The sequence below is a fragment of the Schistosoma haematobium genome, chromosome ZW, assembly GCF_000699445.3.
Source record: "Schistosoma haematobium chromosome ZW, whole genome shotgun sequence".
Lineage (NCBI taxonomy): Eukaryota > Metazoa > Platyhelminthes > Trematoda > Strigeidida > Schistosomatidae > Schistosoma > Schistosoma haematobium.
Window position 1 is genome coordinate 73,517,832 of NC_067195.1, and position 27,855 is coordinate 73,545,686.

At 33.5% G+C, this 27,855-nt stretch overlaps 1 protein-coding gene across 2 annotated transcripts in view; it reads left to right on the forward strand.

The window, feature by feature from the left end:
• Nucleotides 1–26,986, forward strand: part of WDR47_1 (WD repeat-containing protein 47) — a 44,064-nt gene extending 17,078 nt beyond the window's left edge. Inside the window, exons 2-13 of one of the 2 annotated variants that reach the window (XM_035730685.2) lie at nucleotides 1,878–2,143; nucleotides 6,286–6,492; nucleotides 6,951–7,103; nucleotides 8,955–9,153; nucleotides 12,177–12,781; nucleotides 13,808–14,399; nucleotides 17,086–17,228; nucleotides 19,567–19,889; nucleotides 20,534–20,795; nucleotides 22,418–22,733; nucleotides 24,963–25,181; nucleotides 25,910–26,986. In XM_035730685.2, the coding sequence (XP_035586863.1) occupies nucleotides 1,952–2,143; nucleotides 6,286–6,492; nucleotides 6,951–7,103; nucleotides 8,955–9,153; nucleotides 12,177–12,781; nucleotides 13,808–14,399; nucleotides 17,086–17,228; nucleotides 19,567–19,889; nucleotides 20,534–20,795; nucleotides 22,418–22,733; nucleotides 24,963–25,181; nucleotides 25,910–26,055 (3,357 nt within the window). In that variant the 5' untranslated portion in view covers nucleotides 1,878–1,951 and the 3' untranslated portion in view covers nucleotides 26,056–26,986. Of the gene's footprint in view, nucleotides 1–1,877; nucleotides 2,144–6,285; nucleotides 6,493–6,950; nucleotides 10,907–12,176; nucleotides 12,782–13,807; nucleotides 14,400–17,085; nucleotides 17,229–19,566; nucleotides 19,890–20,533; nucleotides 20,796–22,417; nucleotides 22,734–24,962; nucleotides 25,182–25,909 lie in introns of those variants that run through there. The other variant, XM_051212273.1, reaches the window with a different exon arrangement.
• Nucleotides 26,987–27,855: the final 869 nt, after the last annotated feature.

Genomic DNA, 27,855 nt, shown 5'->3' on the forward strand with positions numbered 1-27,855 from the left:
TTAAGCTTGAGCAGTGAATGTTAAGCTTGTTCGTCAGTCTCCAGTAACCGCATTTGTGTTTGCTGTTGTTGTAGTATTCGGTTGAGTTGGTCATCTGATATTGGCATCTTGAATATATTCTTATTTCCCCCGTCGCAACTATAATAATTTCTCTTATTACGACCCAGCTTTTCCTATTGCTTAGTATTCTTGGACGCTACTTCAATCGACCAGTTCTCAAATCAGAACACGGTTGAACAAGAACGAAATTATATTCCAAATAACAAGGGTAGATGGAAGTAGGAATTACAATAAGAAAAATGTTAGTATTTTTATAGATTTTACGCGAGATTCTAGAGTCTTCTCTAAGTATCCATTGGTGCTGATTGGTTAAGAGATAGCCAATCAGCATTCCCCAACATCCTGCACGGAACGTTCTTTAATTCAATCTATATTGTGGTAACAGGACTAAAAATCTAATCCATAAGGCAGTGGAGTATCTTTAGGACATGCAATCGCATGGCAACTGGTGGCCAACGATAGGCTCATACGCCACTTGTTTCCTTAAGGACCTGGATCCGATGTGCAGCTTTAGTTTGGAATGCGGGTTTCCCAACTCAGGTGAATCTCCCATATCCACCAACTCGGTTAAAACACCAACCACTCGCTTTTCATCCTCTGAATTCCTTAAGCAACACCCTTGCCGCGAGGATTCAGTGAGTAGAACTTTCCTGACAGTGGTTGTATGCACGTAGCCATGTGAGAGAATTTCGAGAGGTTGTAGTGTCGGTTACTATGTTAAGCCCATTAAGCTTATTTTGGCTTCCGGACAAGCCAACTTATTCATTCTTCTGAAATCACATTTCGGCCTTTTCAGCTATTTGCTTATCAACCTTGACTGTTTTCATATGAGCATATGTGTGTGCACTTCTTATCCCATTCATTACATATCTGTAACTTATTTTCATCTGACTATAAATATTGATTAACGCTTGATTAAATTGAGTTGGCTCACTTACCTTCTCCATTGCGCGTCATCTCTCTCCTCTTCGTCCCTCTGATTGTCTGTTCAGATCGATGATTGTACAAAATATACGTATTCGAAAATCCATTCTAGTATTTGGCTTGTTTGATTTCGTTATTCACCAATGTGGATTAAGTTGATAATTATATACGAGAATAGGTGATAGCGATCACCCGATAACGATCATTTCTCCGGCCTAACTGTAGTCAGATTAAGGGTCACTAAAAGGTAGGACTGACTCCCCATTCTCGGTCGTACCAGGGCGTTTGGGGGCGCCCTGATAGTTCTAGCTCTCTGCCCAGTGTGGTACGGCAACTTCAACCTATGGGCACGTCGTTCTATGTTTAAAGTTGCATTCGTCCCTACAGGATGTTTTAGTATATACTCATTATTTAAATGAAAATCAGCTTTTTTATCTTCATGGGACAAGACTTCCAAAGCAAAATTTCAGCTAGGCCTAGCTGCAATAGAGTATTTGGAAATTTTGGAAGGACCCTACTCACTCTGGACCCGCATCATATCGCTTGGAGAATGAAGTGAAAATGACAGATTTCATGGAAATTAACCCTACAAATTTTTCCTACATTGTTAGTTTATCGTGCTTTGAGTAAAGCAAAATGTATTACGAGAAATAATCCTTCTACTAAACATATTACACGACTATTTCATACAATTCATTTTTGGATATTTTATGTCACTTTCTTCTTCCAGATAGTCAGTAGCACGGGAGGAAATACGTTGCCTCATTAAAAAGAGTTAAAAACAACTCATTAAAAAAATCTTTCTTAATACTCTCATTTACTAAAGCTATAACAGTTGTGTAATTATTTAACGCCTATATTATGTTTTCTAATTGTCTTCTTTTTTCGAATAGCAGATAATTGATGTATCAAATTATACACATATCACTCTTCTAATCACTAGTGCTGAATTGTAACATTATTGAGAATGAGTGTGCAAAAACATGAGAAAGTTCAACTAACAGTATACGAAGCAGATGTAGTTAAATTAATTTTGGAATTTTTGGAAAAACGTGATCTAGCCATCTCTATGTTAGCCCTAGAACGAGAAACTGGACAAGTAAATGGACCGTTCAATGAAGATATACTATTCTTTCGTCAATTAATTTTGGAAGGTCATGTAAGTTAATCCCTGAAATATATTGACCAGTTTAAGCCCCGATTGTGCAATTACGATACCACCCCTGCCGGGTGAACTCAGTCAAGTCTTACCATTTTGCCAACTCAATAAAAATTATCTAAAACTTGACTTCAATGGAAAAACCAATCTTGATGGTTAGTGGAATGGTCCCCAAATTGTTTGCGAACAGCTCAGTCAGAACTAATGTTCCAGTGACCAAATATTTTGTAGTTATTCGGTTGTAACACCTAGCAGATACCTGTTTGAAAGCTACATAGTTACAATATCCATCCTACCGTCGAGTTGTCCAAGTGGTGGAAACTAAATCTACCATTGAATCACACCTGACACTAAGCAACGTAAACATATCGATCAGTGCCTATAGGCAGTTAGTTCAGTATTTATCTCGTAAGTAGGATAAAACCTGGTGATGTTAAATGTGTGCTAGTGGTTTGGAAGTCATAACTACTCATATTGTAGGAGAATGCTTCTTTTTAGGGAACCTGAACAAGAAACTGGGTTGATGTTAATATCTCCATCAGTCCGAGAGCTGCACCTCAGAGCTCAATAGAAAACTGTTTGATATCGGTGACTTGTGGCCTTCCTAGGGAAATTTGTTTATAGTTTTGTATTGTTGGCTCTATACTTGGTTATCTTCGGGACCAGTATCGAAAGAAAATAAGAATTCTCTGTTTTAGAGACCGAGCTTTTTGTATGTCTACTTAGGTCTGTTAAAAATGTGACATTGAGGATATTAGTTATTGTTAGGATGTTCGGAAAAATATACCAATAATTTTCGTGTTAAGTCTAATGATGTCTTTGGACGTTAAATGGACATTCCCTATGGGTCGATATTTATTTCACTTGTTAAATATTGTACAAATGTTGTTTTCTATTTTATGGTACGATGTGGTTTGTTTGGTTGGTATATAAACAGAGTATGTTTGAAATATAACGATTCATAACTCAGAGGCTGAGACTTGTGTTCTGGACTCAACTGGTTGGGCTAGACAGCGAAGCGGGGCCAATCGGGACTCTAGGTCGTCCTTACGTGTTTTTCGTGTCATTGAATCGATCGATAAAACGCTGCTATCAAAATCTGCAGTCACACGTTACAGCAGTTATACGTAGAAAACATTTTACTGCTTCGATTTCCTGTTAGAGTCAACAGTACAACCTCTCCTTTGGATCTAAAATTTCCCATTTTGATTTTACAGCTTTACAAACAGCGCGCGACTTGATAAAACCACTAGGAATTCGTAATCCACTCATTACAACTCAACTAGATTTTCATGACAAACAAGCATGACTTCTACATTCAATTAGCATCTACAATCAATTGATATCAAAATCACTGTTCTGTATAAGCAACATACTAAACTAGCACAGAAAACGTCTAATGATTCATGTAATTTAAAACATATCTCAAACTTCAACCCTACCTTTCGGAAGTCACTGTTTTAAGAGTATCTAAGAAAAATATACCGTAATAAATATATGACCATAGGTTTCGTGTTTAAATAAGAAAAATACCATTCTCAAGTAAATATAAATATAGACAATGATATTAAAATTTATCAACAATACACTAATTAATATCAGATGGGTTTTGTGGATATTATAGTAATTTCAATGGTTAAGATCATGAGACAGTTGAAGCTAGACCACCATGGAAAACCTGGAAGCACTGGACGGCCGTTCCGTCCTATTGTGGGACTCCTCAGCAGTGCGCACCCGCGACCCCACCTTACGGCATTCGAACCCAGGACCTATCAGTCTCGCGCGTGAGTGCTTAACCACTAGACCACTGAGTTGGCCGCCATCTAACGGTGTTAATGTCCAACTTCTATAAATCCACGAAAGTGAGCGACACATCCACCATTGTCTTCAGTGAGTTACTATCTCACAACAGACCTGATTAAACTCCACTGTTCACCACTTCTCACTAGAACTCCAGGATATACCTCTTGAGGTCAGTCACTAGTGAGCATATAATATCTACAAAATCCATCTGATATTAATCAACATATGCTCACTAGTGACTGGCCTCAAGAGGTATATCCTGGAGTTCTAGTGAGAAGTGGTGAACAGTGGAGTTCAATCAGGTCTGTTGTGAGATAGTAACTCACTGAAGACAATGGTGGATGTGTCGCTCAATTTCGTGGATTAGTTGAAGTTAAACATTCACACCGTTAGATGGCGGCCAACTCAGTGGTCTAGTGGCTGAGTGCTCGCGCGCGATACCAGTAGGTCCTGAGTTCGAATCCCACAATAGGACGAAACGGCCATCCAGTGCTTCCAGGTTTTCCATGGTGGTCTAGCTTCAACTGACTCATGATCTTAACTATTGAAAATACAATAATTAGTTAAGTAATAAGTAAAATGAATCAATAATTAATTATCACATCTCTATGACTACATCCTCTTGCTTAATACATGAATTACATTTTTCTGAAGTGAGTCATTATGATGAGATAAAATTATTTTGTTTTTGATTCTGCATCATTCAGTTAATATTTCAAAGAATTTTACTTAAATCACTGTTAAATGATACTGCTAACTAATAATTTGATTACATAATATTGACATTTTTTAAAATAAATACATTTAATAAAATCATCTGAATAGGAGCCATAATGGAGGGAATCAATGAATCTAGAAAAATCTGGAATAGGTAAATGAATGTCACGCTACATTATAACCATTTAACTTCTGCTTCAACCACCAATCAATTTATATTAGTATAAGCTGTTGTTTAGGAACGTAACTAATATTTAGAGAATACCTGTAAAACAATTTTTTTTTAACCATATTATATATATATGGATTAACTTTTGAAATGAATGATGTAATGTATCTCAATTTGCCAATCAAATTCCAACTGAGATAGAGAAAGATACTACACATTAGAAAGTGAACTAACTAATTGGTTTTCAGCTGTCTTATTAAGATGTACATATGATCAGAGATATAATAGTCAATTATAATAGTTTATACACATACTACATTCTTAATACCTATTAAGAAATAAAACCATATTATTATTATTATTATTATTATTATTATTATTATTATTATTATTATTATTATTACTAGCTTTATTCAATATTATATTTTTGGTACAATATACAATTCTCAGCGCAAAGTATTTCAACAAGTTTCCGTTTCTTTCTTCTTGGTCGGTCCTGGCGATAAATATTGAGTGATCGCCAGTTAGATGTTAGCAGTTCCATAAATGAACATCTGAATAATTTGCATTCTTTTCGTTGTATATTGCCAGCAACCACATTGTCTCTTATTGAGTTTTTTGTAACTTTGACAACGAAAGGTTGTACACTTTTCAGAAACGCAGCAGAATAGGTTATGCGATGAATAGACATAATGATATATTGAAACAAAGAAAAATAGATAACTTGTTGAAATATCTAGATGGGAGGAACAGGTAGCCCAGATGCTCAAGCAGGCCGCCCTTCACAGCAGAGAATTTTTTTTTCTCACATATAATTTGATTAGATTTATAACTGCATGCACCAACATTTCACAAGATATTATATGTATTAATATACTGTGTTAATTATGTTGGTATCCCTCAGAAATTAGACTTTTTTATACTTAAATATTTAGATAATACCACTAACCCACAGGTAATTACCCTCCCATTTTCTGTCTTCAGCTGTCGACTACAGCAACTGAGGCGCTCCGTTGCATGCTATTTATAAGTTATCTTGTAAGTAGTGTCCATCACAATAATAATAGAAAAGCAATCCATTTTTCGGTCGATTCAGTTCGGATTTGGAGGAGATATAATAATTTTAGATAAAATGCAACCATACATTGTTATTTTATGTAGAAGTGATGGACCATTGGTTGCTATTTATTCTGTGACTTTCATTTTTATACTGGTTAATTACTTATTATCAGATAAATAACTCAATTTTTTTTGTTAACTGGTTTATAAATAAATGATAGCCTAAATTCCTTATTATGTGGTTCTGTATTCTGAATGTTTCTTTTTTCAGTTATGATTTAGAAATAATTTCTATGAGCTAATTATCAGTTTGATTATTCTTATTTGTACGCGATAAGTTTATTAATGTATCAAGTTGTTCTAACAATCATTTCCTCGTTTTTTGTTGTTGTAGTGGGACGATGCACTTGACTATTTGGAACCATTACGAGGTCCACCTGTTGCGTTAGATCTTAGGAAGCCCCGATTTTTATTATTAAAACATAAGTATCTAGAATTATTGTGTCTACGTGATGTAACTAACTTGGATGGGAATAATTCAGCTAATGGGACTACCGGTGTTAATGTTAACGAAAATAATATAGATCATGGTGTTGAACAGGTTAGTTTGTGTGTTGCAAGATTGTGTTTCACCTTACTAGAACCTAAAATCAATTTCAAGCTATATAATTAAATGTTACCGGTTCACTTAACATAGTTACGTTAATCAATGCTCTATTATCCTGTCCTACATCTGTATATTTTTTTGTAAACTAATTACATTGAGCTAATCTAATTTTTACTTGATCTGTTAACATGGATTCATTAAAAATGCTCCTGAGTCTATCTGTCTTAACAATAATGGTTACTCTATACAATTTCTGTAGTTTTACAAGCATTATTGAATTGTTTTTTATACGTTTTGTTTATCTTTATTTGAATAAATTAGATTTAAAGAGGAATGCATCAAAAACCCCACAATAGATTATTTATCAATGTACAATATTCATTATTCTCTTATAAATAACACATTATTTTATTATTATTTTTGTTATTCTCTAAAAAAAAAAACGACAACAGGTTATTGATTGTTTGAAACAGTTAGAACCTGAATGTGAAAATCAGGCAGAATATCGTGATTTAACTCTTTTGTTAACTTTAACACGATTAGACCAACATCCGGATTATCGCTATTGGAATCCAAGTTTAGGCCGTTTACAATGCTTTAATCAGGTTAGTTTTAATAATATTGATAAATAATTATATTAAATCTCTCTTCGCCCACCCCTCCTTCACTCATCTCCTGCTACCTTCAGCATTATTTTCAGTTTGTGTAAATAAAAGCTGGCGGATAGTTAAGATTTATGCTCAAACAGTAATAAAATAGCATAGTTGACGTTGTTTGTTTTCTACTTCTCAGTAACAACCACTTTTCTATGCATGTTGTTTAGCATGTAGTTAGAAAAAACTTGTTTCTATGCCCTTTTTATGTCACATTTTGGCTTGAATGGCTAGTTAGAAAGATTGCTTATCAATTCATTTCAATGTAATATGAGACATCAGCATGTTTATAACTGCTAGTCTAATGATTGTTATGGGATAAAAAAATGATGCTGAATATTTATTAAATATTTAGAAATACGTGTTCAACCATTAAAAAAAATCACACTAGTTAATGCTCTCTACGTAAAACTGCTGAAGAAGGCAGCGGGAAATAGGCGAAATACAATGGTTGACTGAGTAGTAATTATCGTTATGTAGACTATGTGTAACAACAGTCAACCAGCGGTATCCATCAAAATATACTAGGAGTGATGTATGGTAGCATCAGTACTTTCAAGGATATCAGCTTCTCCTTGACGAGTGTTTCAGATGAATCTATCCTACTGTGAAATTATTTCACATGTAATAACACTTTCGTATAATTCACTTTGGGTCAAGCAATAACTACAAATGTAAAAACACAAATTAACAGGGATTATTTAGTTGTAGTGATTTCACCTAACTCTTAACCGTTCATTTTATAGGTATCATTACCAAGGTTTGACTCGATAATTTCGAATAAATTGAGCATTGGGTAGATTGTTATAAATTAATGATATATTTGTAATATCCCAATGAGTAGAAAAATGAGATTTTCTGATGTTTTGTGACTTAGTGTAAGTCACTTCTTGGTTATTTATTCTCTGCTCGCACATGGTTCGGTCGATAGTTCGCTGCTCTCTGATTGGCGGTATCGTTGTGTTATACAATAAACTGGGCACACAGGTTCACAAGTTATAACAGGTGGTAACCTCGGCTAGGTGAATGATTCGCCTACTCACAATCTATTGTCTACATTTGCATTTCTCATTTTCAAGTGGCCTTGAGATAGCCTGTGTTCTATTTGGAATCTTCTGGTCTATCAATGATATTTTGTGTAAGCTTTTTCACTTTGTGTATGTGGAGTAACATTTTTTATAGCTTCTATCATTTCTGTTTTGTTTGGGTAGCTCGCAATAGTATCTTTCATCTTTAAATAAATATCAGGTTCGAAACTTTTTCGACTTCGTCCTTTATTACTAAGTTATATTAGGCGAAAGCAAAGATTCTATAACATCAAAATAATAGCTAAAATAATTGAGTACTTACTTACGCCTGTTTCCCCTCATGGAGCATAGGCCACCAGGATTCTCCAACCAACTCTGTCCTGGACTATCTTTTCCAGTTATTACCAAATGGTATTCGTTTTTTAAAATATCTACCTCCAATTTCCGACACAATTTATTCTCTAGTCTCCGACTTTTCCTCCTGCATTGAGTATTCTAAGATCACAGAGCTAATGAAATAGCTAAGAATAACGTCATTTGAGATTATTCAGTGTGCAAGTAAAATCATAGATTTGAAAGTATTAAAAATGATGTTGTAAAATTAGGGACAATGCATAAAGCGAGTTACCAGTGTTCTTTTTCTAGTACATAAATCTGTGTGTTGAGACATTTAATGTCTAATTTTAAATTTTTTTAAAAGACTAGTGGGTTTCCTTTCTATTGTTTTTTGTTTCTTTTATTATTTCGCTTTTTCTTTGAAAACATTTCAATTTAGATCTATCCGCTCTTGCAACCATTTATTCAACTTAGTAAACATTCATCTAGTGGCCAGGCATCAACTGATGAAAATGCTCGTGGTGACCGACTTTTACGATTACTTGTTAAAGGTTTACTATACGAAGCCTGTGTAGATTACTGTGCTCTTATGGCAACAGAACGGAAAGCTCAAATGCAGATAACTGGAATGCTTGGAGGTTTGTGTATTTGTTGACAAAATAGTTTGTTTGGTCATCAGTAAATGATCACTAGTGGTATTATATGACAACAAATAAATTGAAGTTGAAAGTATATCACTGGATGCCATTCCATAGGCTCTGATGGTTAGACGTTCTTCACGAGAACTGAAGATCCTGGGTTCAATCCTTAGTAGAGTTGTAGATTCACACTGCTTGTGAGTTCCATACTACAGTGAAGCAGCTGTCTGGTAGTCCCTGGTTTTCAATGATACTGTAAATGTGATCAACTTGTGACGAATAATATCTACAAATTGAACCAATCTCCACAAAACCCCTTTACTTAAATTTCCAATAAGTGTAGTGATGAATGCGGAGCTTTATATTTTGCGTTTAGTATTGGTCTTTCAACTAGCGTTTCTCCAGCTCTAACTCTACTGTCTTTGGTTTGAGCATCTGTACCTCATATATGGGTATTTGTTAGGTAAAATATTAATTTTTCATTCAACAACTATTTTTATTCCAGCTGAAGAAGATCCAATTCAAATGTATTCAAAAACATTTTAGAATAATATTCTATTGTCAAAAGATACCTACTCAACAGTAGATATCCACATTAACTTATCGATGAATATAAAAATAACCATATTGAAAAATATATTCTGTTTATGTGCACATTGGTTTCAAAAGTAGTGAGGATTTTGTTTATTTTATTTTTGATGACAAATGATGTCCAACACAATTAGATTATATGCACTCATAAACCAAAAAATCTCTTCTTTTAACCTTGTCCTAGTGACAACAAATAGTACTCGATATAAATGCAGCTAGGTTGACATTTTAATATCTTCATAAACAATATAAGCTACTTCTTAAGTGTAAGAATCATTGTTGAATCATGATATTAAATATTGTAGCTATCGTGGATCATATGTCACTGGAACCTATATGATCTTATTAAAAGTGATTATCCTTAGATATCAGCGACATAATGTAGAGTCTTATCAGACATACTCAGAATGATCAGCTTTCACGCGTTCATCTGTTAGTCAACATGTGCATCAGATAATTAGACCTTGATTTTCTAGGCTTGTGAATTATCTACAAAATTATAATCTTACTGTCATTTACTCTTTAAATAGATTTGAATCACGTTTGTGTCGAATTCTTTATGTATAAGTGTATACAAGGAGACTTTGTTTATAACGCCTATTATATCAATAAACTCGGATTTAATGAGTAGTCGTCACTAGACTACACAAATCATCCCAAGTTATGCAATCCAGCGCGATCCGAACTACTCATAGATTATTCCTTTGTTTTGACTCAAACATAAGACCGAACTGCTCACAGCACAATGTTATACACTAGTCGTTTCATGACTCGATTAGCTCCATAATAGTACCTAAGGACATCCGGTTTAACAGCTAGATGAATCGACCGTGGAATAAATGTTATACTAAAAACGACCTGTCTACCTGTTAAACTAGTCACTATCTATTGAAGAGGCTCTATGTGACAAATCCAATAACTCATTTTTTATGTCATTACCAAGTGTACAAACTAAAGTACCTATCTTAAAACTAAAATTTATTGTTCATCCCAAAACATCTAGAACTCAAAAGTGCATAAATCTTCGACGGATGCATTTGTTAATCGCTTATTTAATTGCAGGGCATCATTTCAAAGTCTTAAAATTCCTAGTATAACCAAGTTGATTCAAATTTGCTCGTTCTTTTATTAGGTCGTAACTGTTGAACAACTAACGTCTAACCTTCGCAATCAAAAAAGCAATTGTCCCCATTTATCATCTCAATGATAATTTCTTGCATAATTTGTACTCTTTACTTATGAACATATTTTTTGTCCTCATAGTTACTATTTTGTTATATTTTATTTTTATAGAACGTACACTTTTAACCGTCCTTCTTTGTTAAATAATTTTATTATTCATGAACATGATCACTCTAACTACTTACATCTACACTTTGATTCTTACTACATCATAGTTATTATTCTCTTTCCCATTCAGGTCAATATTTTTTGTCACATTGATTTCTATTACATTGTAAGCAACTATAGAACGACACATTGACACTAAGTGGATACATATTCAATTTTGTATCAAAATTGTTGGTTATTCTTGACCGTTCCACATTTGTAGGTCAAACCATCATATAGTTTAGCTGAATTTTTCTGTTTATTTTAAATGATTATTCTCATGACACACTAAACGTTAAAAGGAAAAGGATTGAAGTCCAGATATAATCGAATAACAAGTTTCCTTCTAGGACTGTCAAACTTCGGTATTATTATCACTTTGGATTGCGATCCTATGAGTTGGGTCGTGCATACACTCTATTTGTAAGAAGTTCCAAGTTTTGCCTAAAAAACTCTCTAATACCCCTTAATGTTATGTAAGAGTTGGTTGAAAGGAGTGATCAAACCAAAACGTAACATCAATTCATAAAGTAATTGACTGTCGAACTGAGCTATTTCGGTAGGTGCAAACTACTTCATTGAGATCCGTTTGATTATCATAACCAATGGTTAGAAACTTTGGTGTTTCTCAGAATCGATCTTACTGACGCAGATATATTCACTCTTTGCTTCACCTTGAATCTTCAGTTTTAAAATCATCTTTCTCATTTCACCAATTCATTCTTTTCGCTTGAAACATATTGTGTATCCTTAATTTTTATATTGTCACTAATACCGTTACTGCTACTGCTTCGCAATTTGTCTTGATAACTTGGTCTCGCTGTAATGATGTTGTACTGCAGCGTCAACCGACACATATATGCGTCAAGTTCTACGTTGCTTTTGACTAATTGACCTTAGTTTTCAATAATCCTAGCTAATGTCGATGGAGACCATGTTAAACACTGTATAATTAATAATAATAATAATAATAATAATAATAATAATAATAATAAATGTTGATGTTCCCAATAGATATAAAGCTACCGATTTCACTAAACTTTTACAATCGATATATTGTTCATTTCATAATTAAATAGTCTTTCTCTCTGCGTGTTTTCTAGGTGATTTAGACGAAGAAGAAGAAACTGAACGTTTTTACAATCAGAATATTTCTTTACATACTACACAAAACAATGAAATAAATCAACGAGCACATAGTCATTCTACTAGTCATTGTCGTCAACCTGTTGCACCGGATTTATCATTAAATTCATGGCTTCAATCATTGAAACCAGTGAATTTTAGTCAACCATTCCAATCATATGAATTAGATTTGAAAGTACAACCAATTAATCGACCAACACTTGAATCTAGTTTATGGCCAGAACATATATTAACTCAACCTACTGTGAAACCACTCGTATTTCCTTATACTCACATACCAGAATCAAATACCATAATGGGATCGAGTATTCAGCGTTCAGTATTATCAATACATAATCCAGCTTTAAAAAGAGGCCATCTTCAAGGACCTAGTGGTGAATTAATGCGAAGTCTTATTCCTGCTTATGAAGGACTTTCCAGTGGTCTCTTACGCATGAATCCACCGTCATTACAAAATGATGAACTTAACGGTGAATATGACATCAATCATCATAATGGTATCAATACAGGTTTGCGTCCAGTTATTCGGAGTTCTGGTTTACCAAATTTATCTCGACGTGGTGTAAGCTTTCTTATATATGCCACTTTTCATTTCTTCGCTTTTTTATATCGAATTTGACTGATAAGGTAGACAAAGATTTTCGTATGAGTTGTCTACTTAAACTGAAAACTATGAAGAAAATCACGTGTATTCCATTTAAGATGGATTTTCCATGTCAAATTTTCTCACATCTATCACCTTTGATCTCAATCACATCAATTAGTTATGGACAATGTTAGACCATACAAAGTGGTAACAAGAAGACATAAATAAATACAAATAACACTTTAAACGGTAGCTGACAACTAAACTATTGGGAGATGCACAAGTTCCTAAAAACTTGCATTTAATCAGCCATCGAAAACCCGAGTTTTGGAGCACTTGATTCAAATATACACTCGTGGTTTTAAAATTCGAAATGGTGGATTTAAAATTCCTTTCTATGTTGAGTTTAGTTGTATTCTTGGGGAATAGCATACATTTTTCAACAAATTTTCGCTTAAGATTATTTGTACATGTAGTTGAGTTAATTGGACTCTTATGGTTTTACTGGATATCGTTTCCATTCTAGGGTAACTTATCGGTGAATCGCTAAGTTATTTGTCTTGATATCAAAAGTGTAGAAAGAACTTACACAGACTATTTAGTTTTCTGTATGTGAATAAGCACCTAATTTTTGTTCCCGATCTGTACTTCTTTTTGAATATCCACCCCATTCCCGTCGTTTGCCTGTTCTTCCTGGTGGCCACAGTTTTGAGCTCAGTAATCCCCAGAATATGCCACTACTTGAGGCTTGAGTCCAATGATGTGAGCAAACAATATTTACTTTTTCTTTGGGAGTAAAACGTCAAAACCTGTTCGTATCTTCTAGCTTATATGATATTCTACCCGCGAACCCTCTTCTGGTTCATCTGGGTTCGATATGATAATTTACATCAAGAGGGATTTCTTTATGATCTAATCAGCCATTCTTTCTTCCAATATAGCCTAGATTTTTAATTCATCAGATTTCCATATAAGTTCTTTCATACTTATTTCTTCCTATAGCCTCGGTTAATGACTCATTCTTTGTCTGGATTTCGTCTTCCACCTAATCCGAATTTACAATTTTTAAATCAAAAATCTAATTCCAACCGAACAGTTGCATCTACAAATTCACAAGATAATAATACTATGTCAGAAGATAAAGTACAAAATATTTCAGCTGATCAAAACACTAATGAAAATGCTAATTTAGAATCGGCCAATATTTCCGCCAGTATGCAAGCTTCAGTGGACCGGTTATTTTCACTACATGGTCAAATGTCATCTACTTCAACAGATATGAATAGTTCTATGGCAGATCATCATGAACATAACATATACACAACGGTACGAAATTCAATGTTATTATCTCGTTCTACTGCTCTAACAGGAGGTCAAATGCAATCAATTACAGAAGAATCACCTCATTCATCATTTGATCCTGTTACTAATGATCGTTTGGCAGTGAAACAATCTGTCAGTGTTGATGATACTACCAGTCATCGGAAATCTCCATCATCTTCATCACCATGTAATAGAACAATGTCTGGTAGTTTATCACCTAAAGAGATGGTTGCATCAATGCAAAGTTCAATTATTATCGATATAGAAAGTGGTGAGTGTGTTGTGTTTTTGTGTTTATACATATATATAATGCAAAACTAAAAGAAATTTCAAGCATATTTGTTCAATAATCCTAATATCTTTGTTGAATATCATGAAAATCGAATCAATTTCCTTGTTGGGATTGGTAAAACTTTCATTCAGGCGCTTATCTTTCATCTCTAAAATGAATTAAAACTGAGCAAAGAACTAAATAAAGGTTATCATTTGTTCATCGTCCAGTTTATTTATTCAAACCCATAATGTTACAAAGTGGCACCAAAATATATATGCACCACATATGATTTGTATAAAGGCTGGGATGTAGTGCCCGGGTGACCAAACCGAAGCTTGTAGTTCTCTTATAGGGTCACTCCCCAAACCTTTGATCTCAAGATCTAATTCACAAGGCAATGGAGCAACGTTAAGAGATGCGATCCCATGGTATTTTGTGACCAACAATAGGTTTATACCCCATTTGTTCCCTCAGGATCCTGGAGTCCATGTGCATCATTAGTTTGGAATCAGGGTTTTCCAACTCCCCTAGTTGAATCCTCCTTACTCACTGACCCGGTTTCAAGCCCCGGTCATTCGCTTTTTATCCTCTCAATGTCGTAAACAACACCCCTGCGGCGAAAAGGTAGTGAGTAGGACTTCCCTATCAGTGGCTGTATACGTGGACCAAGTGTGAGCATTTCGAAAGAGAGTGAACTCTCACCACTCTCTACCGTACCAGGGCATTGGGAGGTTAGTATCGCTAGCGTCATTCAACTGTGGGGATTCGGGGCTTAGCATAATTGTCCTTCGATTCCACTCAAAGACATCTATCCTCACTTAGATAATACCTAATATCTTGATTTCTGAGGAATCCCAGTCTAGGTCAAAATATCCATCCATTGATTTTAAATATATCTATAATTCTTCAACGTATTTCAGTTGTTATTCAAGTAATTTAAACCATCAATTTGATGTAAGTTTGTGACCTCCAGATCTAATTACTAAACACTTGTCTCATTAAGCCCGACAAGGTAGTTAATCTATGCTTTTTTAAAAGGTTGTTTCATGATACTTAAAGCCAACTTCGATAAGCTCTTGAATGATTTAAAATTACAGTAAAATTAACTTTTCTGAAGTAGATTAATTCGAGCTAACTACCGAGTATTACCAACTTATAAAACAAGTGATCATCAAGTACTCATGCCTATTGATTAGTATTTCCCGAACATTTGTTTCACAACTGTTCACTGATATATCTGTCGATCATAAATGAACACATCACGTTTTAGACATTATCGTTAAAATTTCAGAGATTCAATTATCTCATAATTTATTTCAGATTAGTTTCTTTATTCAAGAGATAGAGTGAATTAGTGTTGCATATTGGGTGCTGCTACTCTATTTGACTCAGAAAATCTATTTCATATATATATATAATGATTATGCTGACATCAATAATCGACAAAAGGCTGGTTATGTGATCGTAGTTTATCATGATCTGGTTACTGGTCATTCGTTTGTCCTTACACAGAAAAATTTATCTTTGTGTGTGTGTGTGTGTGTCTGTACATCTCCATGTCATATTTTACCACCACACCGGTTAGATTAGACATGTTTTTCATTTTGTCTCTTCGCTTTTCTCTTCATTCATTTTCTCGTTTTATCCCAATGGCTTTTTTGCATACATCCTCATCCATTTGAAAATAGAAGTATTGTGTATTGTGAAGGATAGTGTATTAAATAAAATTCTACCTAAAATGTTACAAGTTTTTCCGATCGTTATACCATTTACAAGTATATAATGTTGTCATCTCGAGAGCAAATTTTTAGAAAACCCAGAGTATTCCCCGAAAACAACCCAAAGGGGCCCTGAAAACGCTGGGAAACATTTTATCCGGTCAGTATTGAATAGAAGCTTCTCAGAAAGTAAAGAGTCACGTGTCACATTTCTGATTGGGTGACTATCTATCCTGCTACTATGTTTAGTAGGGTTCTAGAACCTTCCAGAAGCTCAAGGTCATCTGGATCGCTATAAGCACCCTCAATTTTCTGTACATAAATTAATCTTGAAGTAAAGCGTTCTGTCTATATTTCGCGCCTTTTCTCTCGTGTTCAACTTATTGTATAGATTTGGCCTGGGGTTGTTAGAAGAGCTTAGCAAACCTATTCAAGCGTTCAGTCAGAAGATTTATCACAAATATTTATGGCTAAATGGATTGTTCCCACATGGTTTTGTGTTTATTAGACTAGTTAAATATTGTATCTAGGTTACTAGGGTCAATCTACATTTCATATTTTGTGTTGCTATATTGAATCCATTAGATCGAGTCTGATTACCAAAGTTATTCAATCTACTAATACGGTTGCATAGGAATTCAGGCCAATTTTGTGGATATGAGGACATGATATATTGAGTCAGTTAGTTAACACTAACGGTAATACTACTACTCCGTTCACTTTTATGACTTAAACTGTGGGTGAGTTAGTTGTAAACTGACAGTATTGGACAACAGAAATTTCTACAACACAATTTGTCCTTTTCTTCTTAGTGAGTTTCGTTAAAACTTTGTTAGGCATTATGGGTTTTGTTACAGATCAAATCATCACGTGTTATCGTATAACTTCTTTGTTTGTTTTTGTGTTTGTGTATTTTTTATTTGGAGTTTAAAGTCTTTACAATTATCATTTTCATTATATTCAAGATAAAGATGGTCATAAACTCGGTTCACATGCTGGTGATTTATTGCATGAATTTCAAAAACGTCGTATTGATAGAGAAAATTCTCAAGTGCTCGATACTACTACCGGTGCTAATAGCGAAGATCAATCATGTCCAGTTACACCTGTTAGTTGTTGTCTTTTTGTGTTTTTATCTTCTATGCATTACCTCTTTATCGTTTGTTTTGTCATTATTGAGTATATAAATCATCAAGTGGATAAGGCTATTTCATTAATCTGTAGCTCTTGAAACGATGGAAAAATTTTGCAGTTCAGGTGATTGATTTTGGTATTATTGAGTTCTCTGAGCCTGATAATTCAATTACTGAGCCTTGAATTTTGTCTTGAACAACATCATCAGGACCTAATTTATGTAAAAATGAGCTTTTCAATTATAGATCCTCAATCAGTAGACACTGAAAAAGATACAGTCTATCAACCCCTGTTGTAGCAAAAATCAATTAATCGTAAGTCAGCGGAAAAAACACAATATACATGAGTGCAAAAACAAATAAATACTGCAATACCCACGATGACATTTGTCCAATAACTGAAAAGCTCATTTCTACATAAATTAGTCGCTGATGAGGTCAAGAACGACAATGAAATCTCCCTAATAAATTATCTAGACCAAAGAACTTTACTAAAAATATTTTGTTGAAAATTTTAAAGGTTTTAGCAGGCATATATATTTATTCTTTAGTTAATTGGCTTTGCATTATGTGTAGCCTAGCGTTATCACTTGCAAATACTCATATTATGCAGATTAAATATAATCTAAAACAATACCACCATTTCACAAAATTATTGATTTCTCTTAGACTTATAAAGGATTGTTAATATGTCGGTTTATTTGACTAATATAAATTACTCATGTCCGATGACTTAACGTGGTAGTAATGTTGTGCAAAATTAATATCATTTGTTGTTATTTAGTCACATTCAGTGTTCATCTTATTATTTCTAATTCAAATCTTTTGGTTTAACTAGAAATTTTATGCCAATTTATTTCATCAATATCTATTTTTCTGCCTACTTATTATTTAACTTTCATATAGAAATTATTAATTTTTATCTAAATCTCTGTAGCTTATGATTTATCAGCCTATAACAGTCAACTACTCTAACTTCATTCAAGCAAATTCATCATATCTATATAATCGATTGCATACTACCTCTCTTTTTCACCTATAATCCCGCACTGATTTAAATCCCACAAATAATCATATTTTTGTCTCGTTTGACTACTTAATTTTATTATCGGGGTTCATTTATAGATATTCTCTTCTCAATCGTAAATTATTTTCTTTCTACTTATTTTATATGATCAATCAATTTCAGAAATGTTATTAGTTGACCGCTTTATCTTCCAACTTTATCATGATGAAGTGACAGACGGACAGATAAATACAACAACTGTTACATAGATCTAAGTTATTGTATATAGTACGATAATAAATGAAAGTCTGTAAAATATGATCTTGAATATCAATAAATGGGTAATAAACTGATAAAATGTAAAAAGCTATCTTGGATTTATTGCCAGATATCTAAAAACAGTCAATCGTTTACACTATTTTGGTCTGACTTTAGTTATGTTATCCCAAGTAATCTATTCATCGACTTTTTACTTCTTTCATAATCCAATCATGAAACCAAAGTATACATTCACTCCACCTATAATTATTTGAAACTATTTTGTCTTTTTTTCTCGGTTTTCCGTCCATGGGTCGATAGTGCTGTCTACCCTATTGACATCTTGAAGGCTCTGTACGCAAACACATGAGACAGGACAAGGTTCACCTATCTCATTTGTTCCTATCAAACACTGTTACAAATGTGTTTTATAGATGTCATCTCAGTGGCTTACATTTTGTAGATTAATTGAAGAAACTGAGATGGATTGAAGAAGTAACAGGCTTGTTTAGTTTATGACATGGTGTCGTAGTACGAAAGCTAGGTGTATAAGACTAGCATTTGCCAGTCCATCGGGACCTGAATGGGATCCTGGAGATAATGCAACTCAGTAGTTTGAGTTGCTATTAGATAAGGCTCAAAATAAAAGCCAGTGGCAACCTTACTGTAGTTTCGTACTACAATCTTCATAGTAAGATGGGTTTCACAAACTGGTAGAAGCTTTCCTTGGCTTTATATTTAAGTGAAACTTAATAAATATTATCTCTGTTAACTTCTTTAGTGCTAGTACTACTACTACTACCCTTCTTCTCTTTAGTTATTCAAAATACTATCTTATTTGTGTGGGGCATATTTTTGGTGCTCTGTCGCTCCAGAATGTACTTGCTCTAAATAAATGGATTTAAAAAAGTTATAACGTTTAATAAACTTGTCTGATGACAAGTTGTATTTCATTCTTGGATTCAACATCCGTGATGTTAGAAAAATCGATTTAAGCATCTTATGTGTGTTTAGTTTGTCAACTAACTCATTCTTCTCTTTTTATACAGATCATTAGTCAAGCTACAAAAAATCCTACTCAGCTGTCTGAAACTATGGAACCTAATATAAATGAAAAACCATCTATAGTTAATTCTTCCTCACAACCACAGGCACAACGTACTGACATGGATAGACCATGTAAACTTAATGGTGAAGTGTCGGACACCCCTGATACCAGTCCTCAAACTCCACGTTACATACCTGTAACAATTTTAGAAGATAGTCAACCAATACGTTGTATTGCATTTCATCCATCTGGACGATTGTATGCTGTCGGTTCGAATAGTAAATTTTTACGTGTATGCCAATATCCTAGTTTACAGCACCTTAGGTGAGTTTGTGAACAAGCTTTACTCCCATTTTTTAATGAGTGTGTACGTTGGACCTGTTTGATCACTTTGAAATCGAGGTGATTTGGGTAACTATTACCACTGGTTGATCCATGACAAGAAAAATTAACACACAATTCGAAAAACATTGCTTCTATGTGAACATTCTAAGGTTATACATGTTATAATCGCAAATATTAATGTACAGCACTTCACTGTGTAAGCTTATATGACATGAATATTAAACTTACATACTACCGTGATCATTTGAATATCTAAGAACATTTGACAAATGATCTATTATATGATCTGTTCAGTTTTAATTTCTCGTCGTGTTATCTGTTATATGTATTTCTTATGTGTAATGGATATTACACGGTAGTGATCTTCATCCCTGTTATTTATCATCCGTTTATTTAAGTAGAGCGACGTTTCTTCTCGTAGTTTTTCATCCTATTATCTGTTTCGGTTACCTCCCTATGACTTTACATTCAAGTCCATAAATTTTTTTCATGACCTAAAAGTAACTAACAAACATGTGATTAGTTTTATTTATTCGTTGAACCTATTACACTCCAATGATCGTCTCAAGTGAAGATAATTTTTGTCATCCAGTAAATATTTTTTTAATGTTTTTTTCTTGTAGTGCTAATCATGTAGCTACTTCTCCAGTAGTTCTAATGAGGCGTCAAAAATACCACAAAGGTAGTATATATTGTGTTGCTTGGAGTCCAGATGGTCGTATTATCGCAACAGGAAGTAACGACACTACAACTCGCCTACTTCAGATGGACCCAACAACTGGCATACCAGATGCTGCTTGTGGTGATCCAGAAATTGCAAGTACCGCTGGACAAGCCATTGAACTAAGATATCATGATGGTACGGTACGAGATATTGCATTTCTAGTAAGTTTGTCAGGATGCTATTTTGGTTGTCATTGATTCAGGCTACTTCATATAGTAGAAAATAGATCAAAAATAAGTGTGTCGCTAATTATAACATAATACTTTCTTTAAACAGTTTTCATATGATAGGTTGACCATGAAGTCAGGTATTTTAAACAACGAACTGTGTTTTTATTAATCAATAAAGATGCGACTAAAATTGACAATTCTTTGTTGGTATTCAATTGTCAAACCAACTATTTTACGGTATAATAATTTTGTAGTGAGTTTAAATCGTTCGAACACAAGACGACCTACAGTAGTCATCCAACTATGTTATATGTTTTCTTATAAAAAATCGAGACAGTGGTATTACAATAAATTATGTGCACTCATTTTTGTCTGGCTATTTGTTTAATACAACTTTGTATTGTAAAATAAAATAAGAAAACATAAACTGTATATAAATTAAATAAATCAACTGAGGTCATGCGAACTCAGATGTCTTATAGTTGATTACAGGTGTCTATTTGACATACTACTGGTAATTGTGCTTCTATACATCTCCCCTGAATATATGTGATGTATATCAAATAAGACGATTATAAATATTTAACTACAAAATTAATTATATGGAATTACTTTATCAAACATGTAAAACAATGTAAACTCTTTGTACAATAATCATCTTTTATTTCTGTAGTCGAAATTCTAAACAGTATAGAAAGAATTCTATTTCTTCTACAGTACAGTACATTTCGAAATCACTACAGTACTTGATAACAATTTCCTTTAAAAAAAAACATTCAAAAGTATGATTATATTCAGATATCACAATCACTGTCTGCAATCTGCCTATATTTTTTTCCGTATCAATTCTTTAAAAATAATGCATTCATCACTGTCAACTTCTTATCCATACAGATCTCTTTTAATTAGTGAACATTGTATATTCTCGTGCGAAACTAAAGGCCCTGGGTTCGAGTCCTGCATACGGGGCCATGGATGCGCGGTTCTGAAGGGTTGCATATTTGGACAAAACGGCCGCCCAGCGCTTCCAGGTTTTCAATTGTGGTCTTGCTTAGATTGACTCATGGATTCAACTTCAGAAAACGGTTTGAATTTATCGTCTAAGTAGTGGAATCCGCCTATTTATTTTTATCCATGAATTTCATACTAAAACGTTTTACTGTTACAAACGATTTCATAATGAATCAATTAGTCTCTGATTATGTTTCAAACACAAATAATTACGCTACCTCACTATCTGATCAAATTACTACAATCGATAAAAGTTAGTTGTTTAAACACCGAATTAAATCCTGTAATCTACCGTGTTGCCAGTAAATAATAATAACGTAAAACGTTGCTATAACGACTGGATCACACGACTTTTAACCAATAAATTACAAGTCCAGATCCCCCCATCACTTTCGGTTTGCTCAGTCTAACTGTATCACTAGCCCTCATACCCGAAGTAGTGTGACTCAAAGTCAATTACGCAAACATTTGTATGGTGAATAAGTTACATTAGATTACAAAATGTGTGAATTTAAATAACAGTTTTTAGCAAGTTACGTTATTCCAGTAAACGTATTTTAAATTTGTTTGTTTGTTTATTTTGTTTTACAAATTAAATCTAGTTAGGAAGTTATCCATGTTCGGATACAATTACAAGTACACCAAGTAGTCATTTACTAAGTGCTGGTGCAGGCGATTCTCGTATTTATCTTGTTGATTGTAATCGAGCCCAAACATTTGATCTATCTACACCGAAGTCCACTCCACCTAATTATGTTGTACGTTCAATGTCTGGGCACACAGCTGCAGTTTATTCATTATCTGTATGGAGTCCTGGCTCATTGTTCGTTTCTGGTAGTGCAGATGCTACTGCACGTTTATGGGATTTACGAGCTCCAGCTCCTGTGTTAATTGTTCCATCTTATTCAGGTTCACAAGGTTAGTTCTGTCTATTTTTATGTCTGTGTACACATGTTAGTTTTGCCGTCTATTACTATACTAGAAAACTGAATTCTTATAAATGGTTCAATAGTGATCTGACACAATTGTCAGAAATGGTTCACTAGAGTTATTAGTACACGTCTGTAGCTGTAGAATTCAGGTTTGCTTTCCAGGTTGTAAAGAAATTGGATGATGTCTAGTTCTCCTGAAAACCAATGTAAATTTACCCTCTAACTGTGCTTATCTATAATTTCAATCTAACTTAAACCGATCTATATATTTACCATATTCTACATTCATTATAACTGACTGAATTGACTGAAATCCTTCAACCTATATGTGCAGCTTGTAACTAAAGGCTAATATCGAAGAAATCCTCTCATTACACACACTACACATATGTCATCAGAGACTGTTCTGTTATATTGCTTAATATGAACGACGGAGAATTACAAACCTTTATTACTAACTTCATATCTGTTGATCATTTTGATGGCTCTCTGAACTCAGTTGAAGTTTGGAGCGAAAGGTAAAAGATTCAAGTTTTCTTGTGTCCCCGTGTGCCGGGATCCAGTTAACGAATCATAAATAGAACTTATTATGCATCTTAGTTTCCACTGCTATTTACGTACCAAATTTGCTAATTTGTATGTTCATAATGTTATCTAGAAGTTCAAAGAAAGCTCAACAGTTGAATCATCCAACTCAGGGGAGAGAACACCTCCAAAGATCATAAACATTATGAAAAATGCTACACGTAAATAATAACTCATCAAATTTTTTTGATTTCACAATTTCTAAATTTCGCAATCACATTATAAAAACTGTAATGTAGTGTTGGATTTAGGATCGATTGATTGATGCATAATAAGAGTATATGGTATCCTAGTAACAACTGCTCATGAGATTACATTATTGACACATAAGACTGTCAAATCCATTGATATACCAAGGCAATACGACTGACCAGTGTAACAAGCTTTTGTTTTTTTGTAAACTGATTCTTGTACACTAAATATTCGACGAAAAAATGGAGATAATTAATTGTTACCCTCTTTCTGATGGATGTATGACCCAATTATTAGGCCGAAATTCTTACCCTACATTATCATAAATAATAAGTAATAGTATTAACATATACTGCAACTAATCGATTATTTATGTATATCATTCCATGGTTAAATATATTAGATATGATGTAAAATGGGACTTCATTTGTTTACCTTCATATTTGAAGTATTTCTATCGATTGATTTTGTTTGGTCGTACTTTTTAATAATAATCACAGTTAAAAATACATAACTAATCTTACACTATTGTTTACACTACTTAGTCGCTTCGTACATATATGTGTATAGTGGTGGTCTACGAAATGTTCGCAGGAAAATATGGAATATGCTTTGTAGATACCACAGTTAATCTATTTGCAGTAAGCAATTTAACAATGTCATCGACAGCAAAACCGAGATATCTTTTAAACCATTTTGTTCACCAACAAATGGTTTGGTACCGTATGTCTAATGATTCAACAATGGGTAGGGTAATAAGTGTTAACGGTAAGTACTATCAGTATCAGATAATAATAATGTCCCTATCCATCAGTGACCAGTATACGTGGTTGTGTGGCGGTAAATTCATGCGCCGCATACCAGGCTGACCTGAGTGGAGTTTTTTTAATACTCGGTATTTGAGAGTAGCTGAAATGACTAGACACCCCCCACTCAAACAACAGGCATGAATTAGCAATAGACATTGCATCACGTCATTGGAAATATTCCATTAAGCAGTTATTGACTTTGTTCAACCGTTTTCCACATACTTAATGACGGGGGAAGTCATTCAGAATTTTCTAAGAGTATACAGAATAACTCCGAACCCAGCTTCACCTAAGGGCGCATCCTCAGCTAAAGCAACGTTCGGAAGAAAGACTTGCACTTCATTTTGACACCACGTATCCACAGACGAAAAAACATGACTATGAAATGTGAATTATTTCATTGTTACTTCTCGTTATATTAAAAGTCGCCCACAAAGCTCCGTTTCTTTCTCTCTGTCTGATTATCTGCTTATTTTTGTATATTTGTCATTCTGTCTGTCTATTTGAGTGTTATATCCACATGCATTTTATAATCATTCTCCATTGTACTGATTGTACAACTCAATATAATTATAACAAATTGTATTATCTAGTTATTTCGTTCTTTTGAATTTGTTTTCTTTATTCAGGCAGTGCATTTGCTTCAGTTACTGTTGAGCCGAATTGTAATTTACTCGCTAGCGGACATGAGGATTCAACAATATCATTATTTGATTTACGTGGTGCTCGTTATATCAATGCATACAGACCACATTCAAATGAAGTGCGTAGTGTACGATTCTCACCAACTGCTTATTACCTACTATCAGCTAGTTATGACAAACGTGTTATATTAACCGACTTTCATGGTATGATCAATGTATTGTGTTATTGTTTTTTTTTTCTCCCTTGTGTGTTTATTATAAATACTGGTTAACTTTTGTTATCTAACGTTGTTTATTTATTGAAAAACAATTATAGTTTATCATTGATAATAATAATATAAACATGAGAATTTGAAATTCATCGACCGTCGATTTTCAGATTATGTAAATTTACCGTCTAGAGTTATTATATTCTAATAATAATCTATTATGAGATAAGTTTGTTGAGAGTAATATTGTGCTCTTTCGCTGTCTAATACAGTCACTACCACCTTCTTCGTTTTCAAGCCGATACACCTATGCAGCTGAAAATGTCCAAAACTGTTTGCATAAATTTATTGCCAAAAAAGCAAATAATTTTATTTGCAACTCATACGTATTATATAAATCCCCAATCATTTAAATGTTTTTATCATGGTTAATTATTTCACTCCGTAAGTATTTTATAGTACATCTAATGTTTCACCATAAGCTCTTCATAAAATCTCCAATAAACTGTATAACTTAATGAATGAGTTTATCTTTTTTCCTTTTATAACAAGGTTTTATTATGTATTTATAAAATTCACAGTATAAATATCAGTTCTATATACATTGCTCCAGTATTTTTAATGCATATATTCAAATCATCAATTCATTCAAGTTATTAAACTAAGTGATCTGTTTTTTTTGTTTCTTTCAAAAATTGTGTTATTGTCCATCAAAATATTTAGGTGATTTATCTCAACCATTGCCTTGTGTTCAATTAGCTGAGCATACGGATAAAATTATACAAGCACGTTGGCATCCTAATCAATTATCATTCATTACCTCAAGTGCAGATAAGAGTGTTATTTCATGGGCATTACCCACTGTGTGATATAACATATATATTCTCCCAATGATCTCTTTGTTTCTATGGATACTAGGATAAATTTATTCATTTCTCTCTCTCTTCATATACGCGATTTTTATTGTCTGTTCCACATGCCTTCTTATATAATATATTCAGCATCTGAATAATTGTTTTCGTAGTATGCGCTTATTTAAATTGTTTATACAAAATTATTATTATACCCTTCACCTACATATATTAAAATCAGTTTGTAATCAAAATTTATCTTTTATGTGTGCCTAAATTGTTTATAGTGCAATAGTACGCTTGATATCCTGGTGGAGTTCATGGATCATATGTTATTTACTATTTTTTATTGATGTATCGAATACTCTTTAAATGAACTCGTCTCAGTTTGTACTTGTATCACTTTTTATGGGTATGTGTTAACTTGCTTTCAGCGTGTATGTTTGATTGACTTTTCAGCTATACTTCCCAATATAATACTCAAGAGATATATATTCATTATGTTTTAGTTTGTGTTATCAAAATTTTTCATTTTTCTCTGATTATCTTTCAGCAGAAACAAGATACTTTTTAGCTTATTAAAATTCGGTGTTCATATTTACTAAATTTTTACACTAGATATGCTGCCTCAAATGGGGAAAATTCTCGACTACATAGTGTATACATTTCTACTGTGATACAGTTGTCTTTTCTTTTTACCTTCTTCAGCACTATCCTTTATCTGTTTTCTGTCATTTTACTTCATGCATCCACGGTGTCTCAATATTTTATTATTACATTTTCCTAAAAAATCAACTTATTTCTATCATGTATTTAGTTAGTTATTCGTTCGAAATAAAGCATGAAATTGATCCCTATCAAACATATGATCCGTGTTGGTAAATCAATCTGTTGTTTCGTTTTAATCATTTAAAATAAATAAATAAAATTTGTTTCGTTTAAATCGAGGTAATAAAATAACTCATTTATCAATAAAAAATTTGTTAACTCAACTTTGAACAGCAATGTGCATCTTTTATGTTTAAGGGCTAACGATAATAATCGATTGCCTAAGTCGAATCCGGTGGAGAGAGGTTTCAATCTGTAAGTTAAGTGCGTAACAGTTCCACGTTCTTATATTTCCATGTTAACAATTAGTATAAACTGTTAAATAATATAAGAGATGCTAGAGTTCATTACTCATGGCATATCCGAGCTCTACATTTTTCAACCAAAGTACAGATATACTAAACAGCAGTATAGTCTCTCATTCTGATTATAAAAAGTGGTTTATGATAACATTTACACGTTTATCACATTTGATTATATCATCCGCGTACCGCTTATACAGACATCTTCAGAATTGAGTCTTCAGCTAAATTCTCTACATACCCCATAAGCACATCGGCCAACAACGGTTCTAAAGGGCTACCCATAGCTACGCCATCGATTTGTCGAAAGCGCTTGACCTCAAAAACGGATTTCACATTGTCAGTACATAATAGTAATAAATCTTTAAGGGTTTTTAACAGAAATTGGCAACGGAATGTTATTTAATGAAATATGGTCACGTAAAGTATTATCAGCCTTCCTAAAATGTACATTCGTAAATAAAGCGCATATTGTCTTAGTTTCAAATTATTATCGATTAAGTACTTTGAAGATGCCACAGGTATTTAAAGTTTGACAACGCTTTAACCAGTAACAATTTCTACTATGAATCGTACTCATCAAGTGTAATTAAAAGACCGAAGCGAAGAGGTTCGGAGATATATTTGATAGGTTATCAATATGTAGCAGTAAATAAATAGCTCTGTAAGTCTTGGACATTCGATGCTG